At 39.4% G+C, this 16,439-nt stretch overlaps 3 protein-coding genes and 2 long non-coding RNA genes across 14 annotated transcripts in view; 3 read left to right on the top strand and 2 right to left on the bottom strand.

The window, feature by feature from the left end:
* col23a1a (collagen type XXIII alpha 1 chain a) overlaps positions 1-6,377 on the top strand; it is a 150,396-nt gene extending 144,019 nt beyond the window's left edge. For 6 of the 9 annotated variants that reach the window (XM_038699193.1, XM_038699190.1, XM_038699196.1 and 3 more), the window contains 12 exons: positions 162-242; positions 326-379; positions 595-669; positions 773-799; positions 885-944; positions 1,026-1,097; positions 1,186-1,212; positions 1,341-1,394; positions 1,596-1,682; positions 1,900-1,998; positions 2,924-2,962; positions 3,829-6,377. In XM_038699193.1, coding sequence (XP_038555121.1) covers positions 162-242; positions 326-379; positions 595-669; positions 773-799; positions 885-944; positions 1,026-1,097; positions 1,186-1,212; positions 1,341-1,394; positions 1,596-1,682; positions 1,900-1,998; positions 2,924-2,962; positions 3,829-3,879 — 726 coding nt within the window. In that variant the 3' untranslated portion in view covers positions 3,880-6,377. Of the gene's footprint in view, positions 1-161; positions 243-325; positions 380-594; positions 670-772; positions 800-884; positions 945-1,025; positions 1,098-1,185; positions 1,213-1,340; positions 1,395-1,595; positions 1,683-1,899; positions 1,999-2,923; positions 2,963-3,313 lie in introns of all 9 variants that reach the window. The other 3 variants (XM_038699195.1, XM_038699197.1, XM_038699198.1) reach the window with 3 other exon arrangements.
* Positions 37-363, bottom strand: LOC119888577. The gene is made up of 2 exons (XR_005441904.1): positions 283-363; positions 37-195 (listed from the first exon to the last, which is right to left on the bottom strand). It is a non-coding gene; the product is annotated as an uncharacterized LOC119888577 (long non-coding RNA).
* On the bottom strand, positions 772-3,817 carry LOC119888576. The gene is made up of 4 exons (XR_005441903.1): positions 3,715-3,817; positions 1,319-1,352; positions 990-1,073; positions 772-891 (listed from the first exon to the last, which is right to left on the bottom strand). It is a non-coding gene; the product is annotated as an uncharacterized LOC119888576 (long non-coding RNA).
* A 2,556-nt stretch (positions 6,378-8,933) lies between the features above and the next one.
* rack1 (receptor for activated C kinase 1) lies at positions 8,934-12,762 on the top strand. Its single transcript, XM_038699186.1, has 8 exons — positions 8,934-9,150; positions 9,636-9,807; positions 10,529-10,676; positions 11,189-11,284; positions 11,522-11,632; positions 11,927-12,067; positions 12,310-12,420; positions 12,650-12,762. The coding sequence occupies exons 1-8, from the start codon at positions 9,042-9,044 to the stop codon at positions 12,713-12,715; spliced, it is 954 nt and encodes a 317-aa protein (XP_038555114.1). The 5' UTR covers positions 8,934-9,041; the 3' UTR covers positions 12,716-12,762.
* A 155-nt stretch (positions 12,763-12,917) lies between these two features.
* Positions 12,918-15,834, top strand: nme5 (NME/NM23 family member 5). 2 transcript variants are annotated; one of them, XM_038699188.1, is made up of 5 exons: positions 12,918-13,479; positions 14,270-14,475; positions 15,101-15,201; positions 15,297-15,348; positions 15,568-15,834. In XM_038699188.1, the coding sequence occupies exons 1-5, from the start codon at positions 13,351-13,353 to the stop codon at positions 15,587-15,589; spliced, it is 510 nt and encodes a 169-aa protein (XP_038555116.1). In that variant the 5' UTR covers positions 12,918-13,350; the 3' UTR covers positions 15,590-15,834. The 2 variants fall into 2 exon arrangements, with proteins under 2 accessions (XP_038555116.1, XP_038555115.1); XM_038699187.1 differs by having other exon boundaries at positions 15,297-15,415.
* Positions 15,835-16,439: the final 605 nt, after the last annotated feature.

Genomic DNA, 16,439 nt, shown 5'->3' with positions numbered 1-16,439 from the left:
GATTGCAAAGACGCAGAAATCACACACACAAGCTGATTAAATGTCTTATACTATTGTTTAAGCTTCTTTATATATATATGGTAGTTTCGGAGTTTAGTTTTTTTCCCCACCACTCCTGATAATGCTGAATGTGACATCTCTTCTGGATTCTTTGCCTCCAGGGACCTAAAGGTGACATTGGTGAGACAGGACCACCTGGCGAGAGAGGAGAGAAGGGAGAAATGGGGCTCTCTGGGCCTGCTGTAAGTAGTAGCAGTAAACATGTTTCTCTGATAAACATACATTGCATGACAGCTGGAAGTTTATCTCGCTCTTTGTGCGTCAGGGTATGGACGGACAGAAAGGAGAGAAAGGCGACTGCAGAATGGATGACAACCTGGTTAGTGTAACACACACACATCAGTGTATGAATGTGGGTAAATGTAATGTAAAGCACTTTGTGTTCATAAGAGTAGAAAGGAGCTTTACAAGTACAGACCATTTACTTTGTGGTTGAGAAAAACACAAGTATGGTTCTTTAACCAGTCAATCATCTGTGGGTATGATACATGTTAAATGTATCTCCACTAAGCTTTTCATTTCAATGGTGCTCAGGTTCAGATGATTTCCCAGCCAGGCCCACCTGGCCCGCCTGGTCCACCAGGGGTTCCTGGGTCCCCTGGATCCACGGTGAGTACTTATGTCACTCTCCAGATCCAGGTAGAAACTACTCAGTTCAAGTCTGTTGTTTGCACTGGTAGCTGTCACACTCACAGTACACACTGTTTCTCAGGGGCTGCACGGGATGCCTGGTCCTAAGGTAAGACTGCAAGACCATGCGTCTGATAGGTGGTGGAGGCTATGCCATGTTGTTTGGTACTCAGTGTTTCTGTCTTCTAATGCAGGGTGAGCCTGGATTCGGGATGAAGGGAGAGAAGGGGGACGTTGGTGCTCCTGGACTCAAAGTAAGTGACACTGACCCATTATTATCACAATAAAACTTGATGTACCTGGACATCAGTGGTGATGATGTACTTCAATTTCAGGGATTAGTCGGCCCCCAGGGCATACCTGGGTCTGCAGGGTTAGTGGGTCTTCCAGGTGCAAAGGGAGAAAAAGTAAGCCCACGATCACCTCCATAAATGTGTTCACTAAATCTCTTTTTTGATTGTGTGTATGCATTATGATTTATATGTGTGTTCACAGGGCAGACCAGGGGAGCCTGGGCTAGATGTAAGTTTCACACTAAGAATTTAGATCTTGAAATCATCCATCAGATCATTTTAAATGTAATTGAACTTTTTTTTAACCTGTATCCAGTGATAAGGGACCTGCTGACCTGTTTGTGCTTCTATGTGCAGGGTTTCCCAGGTCTGATGGGAGACAAAGGTGACCGAGGGGAAAGAGGAGAGAAAGTTAGTACAGCACACATTAAGAAATACTGATTTATCTTCATCAAAATACAACCAATTCAATATTTGTTTCTCAGGGTTATTGCATCTTGTTCAATGTTTCCTATATCCTGAATCCCTTAATGGCAACACCAAAGCTCAGTTTGACCTTTCCAGGCATGTAGCTATTCTTAATGACACAAAATGGTTTTGCTTCATGTCCAGGGTGACAGGGGAGCAGTGGGAAAGAGGGGTCTAAAGGGCCAGAAAGGGGAGCAGGGTCCTCCAGGCCTGGACCAGCCTTGTCCTGTGGTATGTTGCGTCCACACATAACACACACACACACACACACACACACACACACACACACTGTAATACCACTCTTTTGAACTGCTTTTCTTACTACAACTCTCCTCTGACCTTTTAGACATACTATATTTACCTGTTTTCTTCTCCCAGCACAGTTTCTGTCATTTTCTCTGTTTTTCTTCCTCAATGCTGTGAATGTGTAACTGGTTCTTGCTGACAGGGATGTGGTGAGATTAAAGGTCTGTCTGAGAAGGCGGGGCTTTCTTCCCCTTCACTTGCTCCTCTTCCTCCTTCCGGCCCTGAGGCCCCCTGTCCTGTGGTACAGTATCTCTTCCTCCTTCCTCCTTCCTCCTCCCCTTGCATCCCTATCTATGCATGTTGCTATTTTCTATTCAAATACCAAAGACGACTTTTTCATCTCCCAGATAATGCACATGCTCACCATACCATACTTTATGTACGTCTAGTTCAGTATTCACTGTAAAGAGAGGCATTCACAGATAATCAATAAAATATATCAATCAAAAATCATCATCATCATCAATAAAACAAACTAACATATTGCTTATAATCTGGAAACAAAGATACAGAAGATACCAGGTTACAAAAACTTGGCTGGCAAAAAATGCAGGTGTGCTATAAAATGCAGATGTTTTTGGCATTTACAGTATTCCCACAAATAGACAAACAACTGACTGCCACCATGAAGGAATAGTTTGACGTTTTTTTTATTTCTGGTGTAGAGTTAGATGACAGGCTCAATAACACTTTCATATTTGCCCATTAAATATGAAGCTATACAGCCAACCTGTTAGCTTAACTTTGCACAAAGACTGATAACAGGGTTAAACAGCTGGCCCGGCTCTGTCCGATGGTTAAAATAAATCCCACTACCAGCATCTCTAATCACTAATTGACATGCTATACTGTGTTTGTATTTGTTTTTCGGTTTATGTGAGGATTTAGCAAATTAGATATTGTTTAGGAGCCAGACCAGCTGTTTCTTACTGTTTCTGGTCTTTATGCTAAGCTGAATTAACCGTCTGCTGGCTTTAGCCTTTGATTTAACAGACAGATACGAGAGTGGTATAAATCAATCTCATCTAAATCCCTGCCAGAGAGCTAATAAGGCGTTTGCTGATAAGGAGTGCACGCCTCAGATGTTGTTACTGTAAAGTGCTTAAGCATGCATCACATGACATTTTCTGGTCTGTTAACTTTCCACTGCTGTCCTCTCTCTGCAGGGACATGATGGGCTTCCCATACCAGGCTGCTGGCATAAGGTGAGCGTTAAGAGGTCTTAACATATATTCTTCCAAAAGCATATTGTTAACTAATGAAGTGATCAGCACTTGCTTATGAGACAGCCGCTGGCACAGTCAGGGAATAGTAAAAAGCGGACACTATAATCAAAGCATACACTGAGATTATTACTCATGTATTGTCAGCATTCAATTCATTGCTTGACTCTGATTTAATACAGGGGCATTTTGTAAGTATATAACAGTGTGTGAGGTTTTAATTGTAAAGCATGTGTAGGCCTATTTAAAGTCACAATATGAAGGGCTTGTGTTTTAATTTGCTATTTGCTGATATGCTACTAATGATAAATCCCTACTGTTCTTCTTTTGCAGTGATGACTAACCAGCAGCATGGAATCTGTACATATTGTTATGGTATATATTGGAATTGAATACTACACCAACAACCCGCTCCCTTGTTTTCCCGTTTTTTTTTTCATAAAACGTTTTATATAATATATTGAATTTTTTTTAACAAGGACATTTTTGATTTCTGCAGTATTATGAACACTTTTTTAAACTCTAGAGAGCCAGTGTTTTGTTTTGTTTTTGAATGGAGCCACGGTTTTAAAGAGAAGAAACTGAACTGGCAGTGGGGCTCTTACTTTGAAGGACATTCCATATGAAGAAGTGTTGGAGTGCCTTGACAGTCTAGCTGCCTTACTAACAAAGTCTGACTTGCTGCCTGATGGTAATCATGGATGCTGTATGGATATGACAGTGTGTGTACTCACCCAGTCTCACGGATGGATGGGTGGATGCTTGGCTTGATGGACAGATCTCTTGGCTGTGGCAAATGGAGGAGTGTGGGTCAGTACTCTCTTCTCTCTCTTTCTGTTTTCGAAAAGGAGGAAATGGCAAGACAGAAGCTTAAACGCAAGCGTCTCTCTCAGCCCTGAAGGGGTGCGGGGTGCGGTGGAGAACAGACATGCAGACAAGCAGAGAGCACCAGGGGCAGATTGGCCTTAACGAAGCATAGGCGAGTCATGTGATGCCCCAGTGTCATACTGAACACTCAAATCCTCCAAAATGGAAACTCTCCAGGAGGGGGCAACGGAGAACACTGCATTTCCACATTTACCGGAGAAGAAAAGACACACCTGCGGCTGATGATGTTGCGCAAAAGTTTGATAACCAGTGGAAGTTATTTGGGAGTCACTGACGTCACTGGCACATAAGGAAAGGTTAACTGCATTGAACATGTTGTGGTGATCTCTTGTATGGCTCTTTTGTAAAAGGTTTTCACTAATTAAATGCATGATCATAACAAGGCATGGTGTTGTTTAGCATCCTGACAGCTTGTCTGATTTGTGGTCCCTCATTGAAACCTCAAACGACATTAGATTCGTTTTCATTGGCAATAAGCAGCATTTAATAATCTTTCCATTTGAACAAGCTCACTCAGTCAGTAAGTCAACCTTTTTTATGACTTACACTTGTGTGTTTGTTTTATTATGTTATATTCTTACCTATTTCTGTCCAGTTCCATTTTGCATTCCGGTGCATTGCCATGTCTGTGAAAAATATAGATTGTGAAACTTCAAGGCCAGATTTGAAGGAACCATTTACAGTATTCATGATAAACCAGTGTTTCCTTGACGAATGATTGCCAATCAAATAATTTCCCTAATAATTTTAAGTGCAACTGATGCATTATGAATGATCATTATTTTCTTTTAATCGCTGATGAAGACATATTTAATCATTGTTGCCATTTTTTCTGGACAACAGTGTAAGTTCTTGCTGCTGACTTAAATGTGTGTTGTTTGTTTGATATTTTTGAATCAATATTAGTCATTTGGACTGAAGGACTAACAGACTTAAGTATGAAATTTTAATCAAATGTATGCACAACCATTGTTTTGGGGGGTATTTATGCTTTTTTTATGCAGCAATACACCTTAGCACAATGGTTTACAACTGTCATTTATTTTGGATTTTGTGTGTTGTTTCAATTATCACAAAATGTTTTAGTCTTTGCTATCTGATGACTTTTATTGGTTTGTTTTTGGTCTTTGTAATACATTTTTCTCAGACGGAATCATTTCTTGGTGCTTAAATATTTCTATATACCTGTTTAAAGCTCAACTCTGCATATTCATATGCAAAACCACACACATGTCCACAAATACACATGCATTATTGCTTAAAGAAATGTTGAACATACAGGGAAAAAACAAGTTTTACTTGGGTTTGCTGGGTTACTATTTTCAAATATTTGGCCGCATGTATACAGGACAGAGATTACACACGAGTGGAGTGGACATCTCTACGTGTCTTAATTGCCGTTTTTGATACAATATGAATAACATTAAGCAAATATCTTTTTTTAAGGCAGAATACATATTCAGGTTAATTTATAACATGTTCATTGTTAGCCTGAATATGAATAATCATGTTTTATTGGTTGATTATCTTCAGTCACCACCAACAACAATACAGGCTACTAAACTAATTCAATTTCATTTCTAATTCAAATTCTTGCCCACTATTATTGCAACATTTGAACATTTCAAACAGGGTCAGTATTAACGTTTTGATTGACACAAACGGACATGTGGTTTGTGAAAAAGTGAAAATGGTATTTGCTTTTCCACTTCTGTAATTAGTTCAAACAGTGAAAACACACAGTCCATTGGTAATGCTGACTTACTTCTTTGTAATTACAAATATCCACTATACACATTATGTTACACTAGTCATGATGTAGGCTTCATATCCCTTCAGGGGAAATTCCTATTTTGGTCTGAAATGATGAAATGTAACATAACATCTTATCAGCTTTATTTTTGAAAAGATCATTTTACAGTAAGAGCCAAAGTTCAACAACTGACTTCACACAAAACTATTTTCATATAAACAGGATAAATATGATGTCACGTCCCGCTAAATGTTTTAACTTTGGATGGGTTTTGTAAAAAAGATCCGTGCTTCCCATGTTAAACCTATACTGCACTACTCATTTATGAAGTCAAAAGTATTTCAGCAACATTTTCTATAAAACAAAAATCTGTTTAACAGTCGCATATCATTAAGCTAAAATAGAATAGCTGAGTGTACTGAAAGCTGGATGGTTCAACTGTAAACCACACAATTCTTAGCATTATTTCACTGGAGGCTGATGGTTATCTGTCACTTAACATTATCATATGTGTTTATTTCTTTTGCAGATTCTGTCAGTTTCAATTTTTGGACTAAATGGAGTCAGTAAATGGTACAATGTCGGAATACAGTTTGGTGTGTTAGCAAGTCATAAATCACAGTATTAGCTTGACTTTGTGAGAATGTGGTTTTTTTTGGTTGTGTATTTGGTTGTAAAAGAATTAAGCTATTTTTGTAATTGTCTAAAAATGTATAACATGAAATCTGGTCAATTAAACTTGTAGACTGAAGTAAACTCTCTGGTGTCCTTTAAATCATGAACATGATTCAGTTTCTTTCATTTAAGATTTCTATAGCATCAAGATGGTTTACCAACCCTACTACATATTGGATGTGCAAAACAAATGTGACATAACACACAGGCATTTAATTATTTAGACAAGTGACCATATAACATAATTATACACAGACTAATACACAGAAACTGTACAAAAATACAAGTAAGTAAAATATTAGGGACATGCCATAAAAATGGAATACCAGAAAACCTGGTCCTATAAGTTAAAGAGACGCATGTCCTTTAATACATATTTTCACAAAGGAACAAAAATTATAATCATTGGCCACCATAATGGAATGAGGCCACAGTACCTGTTGAATACAGCCCAGTAGCACTGTATGAGATCTATGAATCCAGAATATTAGAAGAGATATTGCTAGGCCGGAAGCATTCCCTTTAATGATTGACAATGAGAAAGAGCTAAAAGAAGATCACTGGACTTCTATGGGACAGTTTTCCTAATGTTTAGCAATCTTTTCAAATATATATATGTTGCTATTCTAACACAGTAGATAAGAATACTTTATTATCTAATAGTTGGACACCTGCTTTTGACATGGGTTTATCAGCTAACCCAAACACCACAGTGTCTACAGCCATAGCAGCTCTGTGAGGCTGTACCAAGGGACAGCAGTGGTCATGATGCTCACATTGACAATGCTGCTATGATGATGTTTAGCAGGAAATGTTTACCGGGGTCACCATATTATCTTTAGTGTGTTTGTATGCTAACTTTTGCTAAGTAGCACAAAAGACAAAGTGTAGCTGTGGCTGATGGATCAGAATTTTCATTTGTTTTGGAGGAATTCGGGCACAAACCAATGCACTGGACAAATTATAATTTTAACCTGATAGTGGCAGTAAAGGAAAAGTCAGAGCAAGTTATTATATTACATCCTGAGGGGCACATGAATGTCTGTACCAAATTTTATGGTAATCCATCTAGTGAATAAAAACAAAACTGTCTTCTTCATGGTGGTGATACAGAAAACATTAGTGGATCACCAAAGTCAGTAAGATTCGTTGTCTGGGCACACCGGCTATCTGTGGTCTGACATAAAAAGTTTGAGAACCACTGCAGACGTTGTTGGACAGACAGCAAAAGACCGACATTGCAATACACAGATCCACATCTGCTAGCATGGCTAAAAACCAAATTCAGTATATTCAAATAAATACACTAATGAAAAGGTTGCCAGGAAGTTAATCTGATGCGTTCTGCTGAATGTGTTAATCAAATCCTTACCACCCCGAGATTGCAGTTGACCTCTGACACTCTGTAGAAAGCTCAAAATCAAAAGTGAATTTAATTTCTGTAAACTAACTCTGCATAACATAATACAACACCAGTGGAAAGTTTCTTCTCATCCAAATGGTGTTGATGGTGGCATCAATGTTTCTTTGGACCATCTGACTCAAACCCGCTAATGGTGTGTTCCCCTTTAGGCCAATAAAGTGTGCTCTTAATTAATTTTAAAAATTGTATCAAAGAAATACAGAAACATTTTCACCAATCGTTCTCATATGTCCTCCATGAATGAGCTCTTTGTTTCTTAGACCAAACAACAGGTTACATAATTGGTTGCAGCTGATCCATGTGGAAGGGAACGTTGGAACAAAGGGATATCCGCTTGAATTGTTTACAGCAACTCTGAATGTCATGTCTTTTATTATAAATAATAACTCGTTTAAAATGAACAAATTACCTTATATTTTTGACTATTAAATTGGTGCCACATTTGTTATGGTCACTGACCACCATGAGATTGTAATACACCTGCATTGCATGCATCTTAACTATGTTGAAACTGGAAGGTTTCTCCTCCCAAAATGACATTCCATAATTCCATAATGAGTTAATCTTACTCAAAATTGTACCTTTGTATCATGCACTTGCTCTTCGTAGCTTTAGTTAAGGACAGCACAAAGATTATTTTGGAAATATTATGTCTATGAGTTAATGACAAGATGATCACATGTTGGTGTTGTTAATAAATAACAATCTGATCATGCCTTTACAACCTTAAAACATTTGGGGTGTTTAAGCTATAATAGCCACACTGTGCATTGCTAACATCATGATATAGATTACAGATTTCAAATGTAATCTGAATGGAGACAGTAATAAAAGTTTGTTATTTTTGAAATTCAAGCTGGTATGCAGGACCAGCCACAACGATGATTTCACAGAATATAACGAACAAAGAAATGTGTAAAGTGTGTAAAGAATAAACAGGTTAACCTCACACTGACCTTTTTTGTTTTTTTACAGGTTTTCTGCAGCTGGATAGTTCCCTAAAGATAAGTTGACCATTTTAAGAATATTTACTTGTTACTGCAATATTGTTGTCACTTATTTTGACTTTTGTAGCTCTCATACAACCATTAACAAACGCGTATTATAATGTTTAATTGTAATAAGGCATGACCATGGCATCGCCTGGTATTAAGTCCACATTTCCCACAATCCTCTGCGGGCTGCTCACCCCTCTTAGTTTTTGCATCCGGGTCTAAACTTCCTTTTCCTCTTTGCCCCGATGCGATGAGGACCTAGGATTTTCCGGACCTCTGAAAAATCCGAATCCATCCTTGTAAAAGGCACCACCGAACCTCGCCAAAATGACCGAGCAGATGACAGTGAGGGGGACCCTGAAGGGCCACAGTGGATGGGTCACCCAGATCGCCACTACGCCCCAGTATCCCGACATGATTTTGTCGGCGTCCCGAGGTGAGGCTTCCTCCGCCGGCTAACATAGCATCACGCTACATGTTGGGTTTGCTGCCGTAACCTAAGACAAACGATGGTGCTGGCGCGAGTGACACGTGAAATATGTATAAATAACCACCAAGGCATGTAATATTTGTACTTATTCAGTTTTACGCAGACAGAACCTGTTTTAACTTAACCGGCTAGCCAAGCTAACTTAGCTAACACTGGCGTCATCTGTAAGGCAGCCTTAAGGTCCCACATTGGATCTGTGACACGTGTAATAACATGCACAAGGGAAAATACAAGTGCAGTTACATGTATAAATGTGTGGACCTGGTCACAGTCCACTCCTAACCTGAGTAACGTTAGATTGAGCCTGAGTGCTCACCAGAAGTTTGACAGCTTTCCTTGGAAATACACTAGGACATGCTTCTAACGCTAACGGTTCTGTCTTTGCCTGAATGAAAATGTACATTGAATTAAAACAACTATTTGTTTTTCAGACAAATCTATCATCATGTGGAAGCTGACCCGTGATGAAACAAACTATGGCATCCCCCAGCGCTCCTTGAGGGGCCACTCTCACTTTGTAAGTGATGTTGTCATATCCTCAGATGGACAGTTTGCCCTGTCCGGAGCCTGGGACGGATGCCTCCGCCTGTGGGACCTCACCACGTAAGTGCAGGGAGTGGAAAGCTCTCAAGTACTGGTCAGGTGTTTGGTGGAAAGCTGCTTCCTCTACAGGCGTCCTGTAGATGGTTTCTGTGTGTCCATGTGGAACACAGGTAAAGGTTACGCAGGATAGAGTCTGGATGCATGAAATGAGGTCTGTCCTTGAATCTGTACCTGCTGCATGAAACAAATCTGCTTTTTATTCCTGGGTCTAAATTAAACCAGTGACATCACAACCTTTTCATCAAATAGGTTTGTTGTAAAACCTCAAACTCTTTACCTAGATATAGTGTAGCTTAGCCACAGGGATCTCAAATAAGTTGCTGCCAAAAAGACAGTATGTGAGTGTCATCTTAGCATAACAGTGACCAGGTCTGTGTCAATCCTTTCTTCATACCATCAATAGGTAAAGTCTGTCTGGGGAAAAAAAAAAAGTTGTGGCCAGTTGCTTTGGTTGACATTGCTCCAGCTTGCACATAGTGAGAAGCTAAGTTAAGTTTGACCTGTCTCAGGGTTAACCTGAATACACAGATGCTGCTAGTAAATGGTAAAATATTCATTGTCACCCAGTTCTTGCATCCATTTTTGCTGGACTGTGCGTCCGTACCTCTGTACTTGTTGAGCAATATAAAACTTGGAAATACTACCTAGGTATCGTATGATATGAAACAGTTTAGATCATCTGAAATGTTTGGTGTGATTTTTATTTTTTTTTTCACCTCAGTGGCCTCACCACCAGGCAGTTTGTTGGACACACAAAGGATGTTTTGAGCGTGGCCTTTTCTGCTGATAACCGCCAGATTGTGTCTGGCTCCCGAGACAAGACCATCAAGCTATGGAACACTCTTGGAGTCTGCAAGTACACCATCCAGGTGAGCTGCCGACACATGTTGTCTTGTGAGCTCTTCTGTCAGTGGAACTAGATTTTACTGGATTTAAGTACTGGGTTATGACCTTGTGTCACACTGACTTTAGAAGTTGAAACTTCTCAATCCTTGTTGAAAAACCAAACTACCCTTTAATTATGAGTTCTCGTACAGTTCACATTGATGTCAAAAGGAAACCTGCTGCTCACCCAGTCATCAATGGAAACCTTACCTTTACAACACTAACAGTGTGATGTCCAGCATTGCCGTGCCTTAATATCTTTCAATAAATGATTCAGTGACCTTGTTTGGTTGAACCTGTATTTAGTTTAGGGTTCATGTTCCTAATAAGGAGCTTAACAAAACACAGTACTGGAGATAGCCATGTTTTTCCCCACCTTGCTTGCGTAATGAGAGATGGTAATGTATTAACTGGCTTGTTTTGTTTTTTTAAGCAAAAACAAATCACTAACAAGAGAATCTTGCATTTAAGATATAAATGTATGTTGGATTTGCAGGATGAGGGCCATTCTGAGTGGGCGTCCTGCGTGCGCTTCTCTCCCAACAGCAGCAACCCCATCATTGTCTCCTGCGGCTGGGACAAGATGGTCAAGGTATATTTTGTGCAACAAACTCCCCACTTGTATACTTTTGCCCTTTGGGTTTTCTTGCTTGCAATTGTAGCACATAAAAATTAACACTTTGCCCAATGATTTGAAAACTGGCATGTATTACCTGACCTCTGGTCATTGTGTTGATGATGATTTTTGTGCTGAGGGCATAACCCATATAGCTTTATATGATCTGTATACTCACCACAGGTGTGACGTATTCCTGTCCTTTGCTCCTAGGTGTGGAACCTGGCCAACTGCAAGCTGAAGACCAACCACATTGGTCACACTGGCTTCCTGAACACAGTGACTGTCTCACCTGATGGCTCCCTGTGTGCATCTGGTGGAAGGGTATGAGAAACTTATTATATAGACTGCTACAGAATTTAAGCACCAGTTTAAGTCCAGCTTGCAGGTTTCAGCAGTGATGAAAACTTAATACATCTGTTTAACATTGATGATAAAAGAGGCTGTTTCTGAGTGTTACCTGCTTCTACAAAGGTCATTGTGGTGATCTGTAGATATGATCATACAGCAAACTGTGTAGTTGTTTGCTGTTAAGCCTAATGTAAGAATCGTAGAACTGAACTCTCTCTCACAATATTTCGTTATTTATTTATTTATTCCCGCTGCCCCCCCCTTTAGGACGGCCAGGCCATGCTGTGGGACCTGAATGAGGGCAAGCACCTCTACACCCTGGACAGTGGTGACACCATCAATGCCCTGTGCTTCAGCCCCAACCGTTACTGGCTGTGTGCCGCCACTGGCCCCAGTATCAAAATCTGGGTAAAAGATCCTAAATATTTCATTATCAGTATGCAGTGCATTAAACCTACAATGCAAAAGGCGGTGATGAAACTTCCAATGCCAACTGTATTCTTTGATGATAAAGAGGCTGTTTCTGAGCACTCACCTAGAACAACTTGTTCATAGTGTAATGCTGGATGCATTAACATGACATTGATCCTTTGCTACTTCTGAGTAGTTACTGATTGCACTGCTTGGGGGGTTTTTTCTTTCTCATGTAGGATCTGGAGGGCAAGATCATTGTGGATGAGCTGAGACAGGAAGTGATCAGCACAAACAGCAAGGCTGAACCCCCACAGTGTACTTCCCTGGCATGGTCTGCTGATGGACAGGTACAATACACTCTGCTCTGTAGGACTTATCTGAACAGATGTCCTACTATCCCACTTATTGGTGATTTTATTATTTAAACCCCGGTGATTATACCCATTCACTTTTATCTCTGATATCAAATGGTGACAGTCCTGCAAATATGAGGGGCACTAGAAACACACTTATTTGAATATTAAAGGCCTAACTGTAGGATAAATAATTAATCTGTCCCTCTTCATTTCTTGACAGACCCTGTTTGCTGGCTACACTGACAACCTGATCAGAGTGTGGCAGGTCACCATTGGAACTCGATAAGAACTTTTCATCGAAGCAACTTTGAATAAAAGACTGTTTAAAAAGAACATGTGTGCCGTCTTGGTTTCAACACCGTCTGATAGCAGTGATTGTAATATATACAGTAAGATGTTTATTACAGGTGGAACTTAAATCAATAAGACAATATTTAACAAATGTGAAGTCTTAAGGGTTTACACAAATGTCAAGTCTGAATAAGAAAAAATAAATGAGAATTAGACATGACAATTTTTGGTCACAGTTTTTAAGTTTAGTGCAGAAAAGGTACCCCAATATTTTGCAAGATTTGCTGTATACACACTAAGCTAGAGTGAGGGTAATCTTTAATAGAGAAGGCCAATGAATTAACTGAATTGATTTGTCATTGACTAGACGAAGCTGGATCAATTGACCTGCTTGGTTTGCCGTAGGCTTGCAATGGTATCCTAGCAACCCAAACAAAGAACGGGTACGGTGTTTAAAGCAATGTCGGACATTTTTACATTTATTTTAACATTCAAACTAACTTTTGTAGCTACTGCTGAGCTACTTGTTGCTTAACGTTAGTGTTTGGTTGACTTACGTGTCAAAGTAGGCTATCTTACTTTATTAGCTGTAGAGTACCCTACCGGTGCTTCTGTAGCACGCTGGTGAAGATGGACCAAACCTCATGTCTTCCTCGTATTTATGTGGAAAGAACTCTGGCCCTTATTAAACCAGATGCCATCCACAAAGCGGAGGAGATAGAGGATATTATTCTCAGATCCGGCTTCATTATCCTGCAGGTTGGTTAACAAGTCGTGAAAAATACAGCAGTAACTTACTGTTGTCGTAGTAACATGGACGTCTGTAAGCTTTAACGTTAATGGTCTGTCTTTGGGGTGTGTTGTGTCAGGAAGTGGTTGATCCAACTAATGATTTCTGAGTCGATATAAATTTGTAATTACTTCTTATTAAAAATGCTCCTAACGTTACATAAACAAGGCGTTTCTTCAGTTAACTGTTATGTGTAGAAAGTAACTGCGTTGACATCGCTAATAATATTGGATTATTTATCACATTGTTAGGGTATAAATACTGCAGCCAACTTTCAGATAAACTACCCTCTCCCCAGAGTAAATAGGATCTGACGTTACTGCAGCACTCACTGCTATAATACGATTCAATTAAAACAACAGGTGTATTATCTATCAGACAAGAGAATTTTTTTATTAAAAACAACAACCTTTGGGCATGAACGCGCAAACGGAGTGGAAGTAGGTAGGGAGACAGAGTAGCAAGTACTTTCAGAAAGGCCCATGCTTAATATATCTTTTCAGGCACTTGTTATGCAATTTGTCCACCAGAGAGCATGGTAATGTCCTGCTCAGCACATAATTATGGTCTCACTTACAGAACAACTAAATTTAAGGGATCTTTATCAAAAATGTTTCTTATTAAAAATATTGTGGGACAATGAGCATTCAGACTTTGTCTTAATTACTAAGTACTTATTTACTAAGATAAATATTTTCCTCAAAAATTCATATCAGTTCACATTTCACTGAAGTATCCAATACTGCCTTCCTGCCGCAGAAGCGGATGCTACAGCTAAGTCCAGAGCAATGCAGTGACTTCTACGCAGACCAGTATGGAAAGCTCTTCTTTCCCAGCTTGACTGCCTTCATGAGCTCCGGCCCCACCATTGCCATGACTCTGGCCCGCGACAATGCTATTACCCACTGGAAGTCCATCATAGGGCCTGTCAACAGCATCAAGGCCAGGGAAACTCATCCGGAGTGGTCAGTCTGTTAACTTATAAAGTGTTGATTACATCTTTTGATTTTCTTGTCTGTTCCTTGTATAGCACATGTGGTGTTGGAAAGTGGGTTGTACACACAAAACCAGGCCTTGGATCCATCCCATGAAATCATGCTCGATATTAAAGTTCCCACTAATGTATTAAATGTGTCCTTGGAAACAACAACTGGCACAAATTAAGCTGACCTTTAGTAATATATTTTAACCATTACTTCCGCTACCACAATGGAACTTGTGTCCCATTTATTAGTGAGCAAGGGTGTCACATTTGAATATTTCTGTGACATCCTGACACCAATCCTTTGGTAAGATAGGGAGCGCTGTGTGATGGTTTTGAAAAAATACCCTCATAATATTCTCTGTGCTCTTGGTACAGTGTGTATTCAGCTTACAATGTAAAAGTTTGAATCTGATATTTACATGTATAATTGTGATTCTGGCCCCCAGCCTCTGACTATTAATGACATACAGTACAACTTTAACCACGCCCTGTGAGTGCGGGACATTTTATGACTTAATTGTTTTTTCTAACATGGAGGTTAAAGAGTTGTGCTCATGTCAACCCTGGCAGAGATATTTATATCAATGTTATGTAATGTCCCTCAGCCTTAGAGCAAAATATGGCAGTTCCGACCTGAAAAACGCACTCCATGGCAGTGAGTCATTTCATGCGGCTGAAAGGGAGATCAAATTCATGTTCCCAAACTGTAAGTAATGCACACACTCACACATACGGTTGTTTGTACAGAAATGTAGCATTGAACACTAACAATTCTGTATCGCACATGCTTTCTCTCTGTAGCTATAATCGAGCCCTTTCCCTCAAGAGAAGCAACCGAAGAATACCTGAGCAGGTATGTAAACCCAACTCTGCTACACGGACTCACTGAGCTCTGCAAGCACAAGCCACACAACCCCTGTGTAAGTATTCGATGCTCAGCATTTGAAGATATGCAGGTGCACACATTTATTCATTAGCCATTTATTTATTGCTATTAAATTTTAGTTACCATGTTGTTTGCTGGCGTTGAGCTTTGAGTCCCTGAAACGTCTCACTCCTCCTTTTTTAACAGATTTGGCTGGCTGACTGGCTGATCACAAATAATCCAAACATGCCTAAAATATGTGAGGGAGCCATTGTGGAAGAAGCGTAATGAATGCATTATTTAAGTTTTTTATATGTTCAGTAGTATGATTAAATACATGTCTTTTCAGCACTAATCATCTGATGTGTTTGCGTTTTGTTAAAGCTATAATCCATTTGTTCTTTTTAAACACTTCTTTAAACAATGTGACTTGATTCAAAACCGGAATTAAAATGCAGCGTGTCAACAGGTTAACATTTATTGACTGGTTATTGTTAAGGTCTAACATTTCATCTGGGATTACCAAGTAACTAGTGGGTTAAAATGTTTTTATTAGAGCATGATTTCACCGAATGAATTGTATGACCTGAGGTGAAATGAGAACATTAACTAGGTTGGACCAAAAAACTCAGACAACAACATGTTCTGGTCTACCTGCTGTTATCAGCTTCATCTCTTGTTGCTCCTCTGGAAATTGTTCACAAACACAACATGTATTATTGCCAAAGTACTACAGCCAGTAAAGGACCTACATATGGCTGTCTGAATACATTACTGAATATACAAAGTAGATGACCTCAGTTGGTCAAATGAGCATTACAGTATTTTATTCAGGTTGCTTTACAGAGGTTTGCATGGCAGCTAACAAATCAATTATATAGGAAAATAATCTCAATCAGCTTTGCAACAGTAGTTTGTGATTTGGATCATTTTTCAGCAATGGACAAAATATATAGAAAAAGATTATTTTTAATTATTGAGATATGGCTGAAGGTCATTTGAGTTTAGGTTATTTGGTTTGCAGTATGTGATTGTAGCTTTATATGAAGGCTATGTGAGGCTCTGGTCCTGTGGCTCGC

The sequence above is a fragment of the Micropterus salmoides genome, unplaced genomic scaffold, assembly GCF_014851395.1.
Source record: "Micropterus salmoides isolate LMB-PRFRI ecotype aquatic unplaced genomic scaffold, ASM1485139v1 Ms_hic_scaffold_5, whole genome shotgun sequence".
Classification (NCBI taxonomy): domain Eukaryota; kingdom Metazoa; phylum Chordata; class Actinopteri; order Centrarchiformes; family Centrarchidae; genus Micropterus; species Micropterus salmoides.
The sequence above is the reverse complement of the archived record's forward strand: the minus strand, read 5'-3'. Positions and strand labels throughout refer to the sequence as shown.